Source organism: Penaeus monodon, chromosome 7, assembly GCF_015228065.2.
Source record: "Penaeus monodon isolate SGIC_2016 chromosome 7, NSTDA_Pmon_1, whole genome shotgun sequence".
NCBI classification, from domain to species: domain Eukaryota; kingdom Metazoa; phylum Arthropoda; class Malacostraca; order Decapoda; family Penaeidae; genus Penaeus; species Penaeus monodon.
Window position 1 is genome coordinate 53,156,194 of NC_051392.1, and position 5,000 is coordinate 53,161,193.

At 36.7% G+C, this 5,000-nt stretch overlaps 1 protein-coding gene across 8 annotated transcripts in view; it reads right to left on the minus strand.

Moving 5' to 3' along the window:
- The window catches only part of LOC119575452 (cartilage acidic protein 1-like), a 15,949-nt gene that overhangs the window by 1,348 nt on the left and 9,601 nt on the right, over window positions 1-5,000 (minus strand). For 6 of the 8 annotated variants that reach the window (XR_005228982.1, XM_037923083.1, XM_037923082.1 and 3 more), the window contains 4 exons: window positions 4,521-4,653; window positions 882-1,062; window positions 644-760; window positions 1-146 (listed from right to left, as the gene is read on the minus strand). The exon at window positions 1-146 is cut by the window's left edge. Coding sequence is in view for 7 of the 8 variants with exons in the window: in XM_037923083.1 (XP_037779011.1) it covers window positions 7-146; window positions 644-760; window positions 882-1,062; window positions 4,521-4,653 (571 nt within the window). In the remaining variant the exon portion in view is untranslated. Of the gene's footprint in view, window positions 147-643; window positions 761-881; window positions 1,063-2,082; window positions 3,805-4,520; window positions 4,654-5,000 lie in introns of those variants that run through there. The other 2 variants (XM_037923085.1, XM_037923084.1) reach the window with 2 other exon arrangements.

Genomic DNA, 5,000 nt, shown 5'->3' on the forward strand with positions numbered 1-5,000 from the left:
AATGCATCAGTTTATTCCATTTGGTCTACAGGAATGACGGTCATAACCTAAGGTATAGCCCCTAAAGCAGTGGCAGTGGTAACCTCCACGGTGGTTATGACAATATTGTTGACAACTGTGAGTGCCCTCTGCACACTCATTTATGTCTGGAAATACAATAAAGTTACTGTGACTTAATATTTCTTTGTCTGTGAGTTATATTCATCATAAATATGTAAATACATATAGATATATATCCATATATGAAGGGTCAAAATATTAACACAGACCGTCGTGCAGGCTTGCATATCACACCCATAGACATACACTTGCCCCCCAAAAAACACACACACACACACACACACACACACACACACGCACACACTCGCGCACACGCACACACACACACACAACCACCACACACACCACACACACACACACACACACACACACACACACACACACACACACACACACACACACACACACACACACACACCACACACACACTTCATAATTATGAATTTTAGTAAACTAAATTTAACTCCCAGATCTTTATCAGATATTATCAAAATATTCTTACTAACAATATGAACATGGGAGATGGAGGATATGAAGTGTAAAAGAGTTCTTAAAACAAAATACATATCTATCAATCTCTTACCTCTACAGGCTCCATTAGCGTGGTCTAGGCGATACCCATTGCGACATCTGCATTGGTAGGAGCCCAGTGTGTTGGTGCAGAAATGGGCACATACTTGTCCTTGGCATTCATCAACATCTACAACAATAGTAATTAAAAACTCATAATGGCAAGTTCTTGGAGCAATCAGAATATAAAGCATTAATCCTTGGAACAAAATTTCAGTTTTCTATGGAATAAGAGACATTACATCACCCACCTTCACATGTAAATTGTTGGGATGCCTGATAGCCTTCTGGACAAAGAATGTTTGGTACACATTTATAAGTACCAAGAGTATTTACACATCTATACCGTCGTCCACAAGTATTATCTGCATCACATTCATTTATGTCAATGCAGCGTCCACTTGTGATGTCCAGTGTCCATCCAGGTGCACACTGTTAAATCATATAAAAATAATATCATTATATCTATTTGGAAATTTTACAGGAAGACAGACTGATATACTTTGGATTTTTAATGTTTATAAATGAAAATTGCATATTCAGCATACATTAAATATATATCTATCATATTGTCCTGTTGGTCTGTATAATTCAATCTTCAAACTTCTGAAAGATTTAGATTTTTCACTCGACTTGATAACTATTCTACTTTAAATACTCGTAGTATTGAGTACACAAAGAGAAGATTATGGTATATCCATTTGCAACATCAAGTGACAGTTTTTGTTTGCAAATCACAGGGTGACAGAACACAATTTGAAATCTATCAAAACAGATAATTATTGTACTTACCATAGAAATACCTTGAGCTGTTGTCTTGCAGTAAATGTGTTACATATGCAGCAAAATTCACATAATGCTTCATAAGATGTTGCATCCACAGTTTGATATTGATTCTATGTCAGTGAGAGAGGGTAGGGGAGAGGAAGAGGGAGAGAGAGGGAGGGAGAGGAAAGAGAGGGAGGGAGAGGAAAGAGAGAGAGGAGAGGGAGGGAGTCAGAGAGGAGAGAGAGGAGGGAGAGAGAGGAGAGGAGAGAGGAGGGAGGAGAGAGAGGGAAGAGGAGGAGAGGGAGGAGGGAGGGAGGGAGAGGGGAGGGAGGAGAGAGAGAGAGAGGAGAGACGAGGGAGGGAGGGAGGGAGAGAGGAGAGAGAGAGAGGAGAGGAGAGGGAGGGGAGAGAGGGAGGAGGAGGAGGGAGGGGGAGAGGAGAGAGAGAGAGAGGAGAGGGAGGAGAGAGGAGAGAGGAGGAGGGAGGGAAGAAAGGAGGGAGAGAGAGAGAGAGGAGAGAGAGAGAGGAGAGAGAGAGAGGAGAGAGAGAGAGAGGAAGAGGAAGGAAGCATTAGCAAAAGAGAAAGAGAAAATCATATTTTATGAGGAAGTACTTAGAGTAGAGATGAGAGCAGATAGTAGACAGAAGAGAAGTAAGATAAAGGACTTGTACAGGAAAGAGATGGGTCTTTTACATAATATGAGAAATAAAAAAAAGTACAATAAAAGATACTATCTTTTAGGGTTACAGTAAGAAAAAACCTGTTTTACAATGTTTCTTAAGAGCAATGTAATAAATAGAAAAAATACATCATGATTCTGATGAATGCCTTCAAAATTTACTGGTAATGTGATGAAGCAAGAATGATTTAGATCATGAAATATTGAAAAACAATACACATTTTTCTAAAATGAAACTATAAAATTTGCAGAATGGTCAAGCTTTTCTATATCTACTGATGGTATGAAGAAAGTCTGATTTCACTTTGCTTAAATCCATCAACATATGATCTTATTTTCTGCATTCACTTATTAATACATGCAACATTCTCAATTATGTAATCCTAGCAATCCTGAAGTAATAAATGAACAATAAACAATGTAGTTGCAATAGAGAAATAACTATCCTTATGATAAGGAACCAAACCCATTCATTATTTCTCTGAATGGGTTCATGTTTAAATTGGTCATAGAAAATAGTTGCATAAAATTGAAATTCATTAACTTCTATGATCCGGATGACGTGACCATCACACCATGAAAAAATTTTGCTTGAGGGGTGGGTGACGTGAACATGCCATCATGGGAAAATCTGGCTGTGGGCCAGGGTGATGCAAATTTGCCATCAGACTATTTCACCTGAAGGCTGGGGTGACAGGAAAGTCTCACCATGAATGCACAAACCTAATGAGGGTGATTAGACTCACTTGGCATTTAGAAAGGGGCTTTTGCATTATTCCCATCAATAAACGAATGTGGACTGTAGTGTCCATAGGCCATGACTGGAAGAGTGCTGGCTCCAGGGTGGATGCCATTTCCATGCTCAGAATCCTATTTCTGGCCACCGTGACTAGCAGCATAGGTTGTATTACAAAAAAATTAATATTATGAAAAAATTTTAAAAATTACACAAATAACAAAATGTTACTTATTGTTATTATTCTTGCACTGAGTTACTAACTACCTAAAAAGATGATGTAGAGTTTGTGCAAGGAAAACAGTCTATTACCATCTGGATAAAGCATATCAAATGACAAATATGGACATTGGATTATGGCAAAAAGCTAAAAACACTTATGCATAAAAAGAGAAAGTAATGTTGCACAGAGGAGATAAAGTCTTGTCACTGCACATGAGTGTTTGCATGTGCCTGGCCTACAAGCCGCACTCCCACTGGGAACCACCACTCACACAAGCCTAATGCCCGTATTCTGTGCCATGTGATTGCCATGAAGCACCCGGATCCAATGGGTTAAGCATGATTCCAGATTCCAGACACAATTCATACATTACTCTTATCAAACAGATACCAGACAAGATTCATACATGTCTTACATGAAGTCTAACGATGAATTTCCAACTAACATGAAACACTTGTTTAGAGTGGAAATCTAATGATCTTTTACATGTTTTCTCTTCGTAAGCAGCTCCGAACTAACTTTACCAGTATTAATTTTTGAAGTAAAAAAAAATAAGCGAACTGAATAGTAAAAAGTTTAATACAATAATTTTTTTAAATAATGAATGAATTTACAGTAAGCCCTATCACCACACAATGTACCTGTGTACATGCACACAATCATACAATTTCTAAATAATTTACAGATATATCAAGCACACATGATAAGCGAGGAATAAATAATGTGAGACTATGACTGGTTCTTGAATCCCAGATGGTTTACTTTCTCTGAAAGACAAGGAGAATGGAGTTAGACTTAACCTGACCTACAGATCAGAGTGCAAGGCATCTCACTTTCTTCTCTGGAGAAAAAAAAAAGGGGGGAAAAAAATGCAACAAAAAATTACTTCGGGACTAGATACATATTTCGTATATTTGTTATCATTTCTTTAACAGCAGCCTTTTTTTTTTTTTTTTGATATTTAGAACCTTATAGTTCAATTTTTGAGAATTCTTGAGATTTTCTCCCCTGCAAAGACAGACATAAAAGAAAATTTAAGTGTTGCATATGGATCTGGAGCCCTATAACTAAATTTGGTTTCAAACTGCTTTTTTACATGTTAGTTTGTTAATAGCAGTAACTCAATTTTGGGGGTCCTGAACTTTTAAAAAAATGATACTCATCTCTGACTTCACTAAACACTATTCAGTCTAGTTTTTACTTAATATGTTAAGCATAAGGGAGTGCCAGTAGATGTTAGTAGAATATATGAACACAGCATCTCAATTCAGGCATTCTACATTAACCTTCTCTCCACTATTTGATCATAGTGCAACATAATTCCAGTATCAGGATGGAAGAAAGGGAGATATGGAGGCTTCCAAACCTACAACAAATATCTGTGACATTGTGCATATATAGCTCTAACAAGACATGCCAACAGAAAACTGGGGATGCTTATTCTTGTCCCTGAATTCATTACAGATTTTTGCTGTCTAAGTACCTGAGAGTTAGAGGTAATGGGAGCAACTGTCTGTCCACTGGTGCCAGGATGAGTAACAGTCATCTCACTATTCATATTTGTAGAATTAAGATCAACTGCCTTAAAGCTTGTATCAGGCCACATAACTTCTAGCCTGTATGGAGAAAAAAATTAACCATTAACCATGACTGTATGATATTTTAGCAATAAAGTGATGAATGAAAGAACAGTCTGATAAAAAAAAGAAACCTATAGCGTGATAAACAAATTATAGGTACATATATCATACATCAGAATGAAATCTGACAAAATAGACAGATATAGGTGAAAATACAGGACATAGTAAAATAAATATTTTAAATCTACGAAAAGATTTTTTTAAAAGGTCAAAACTTTATATATATATATATATATATATATATATATATATATATATATATATATATATATATATATGTGTGTGTGTGTGTGTGTGTGTGTGTGTGTGTGTGTGTGTGTGTG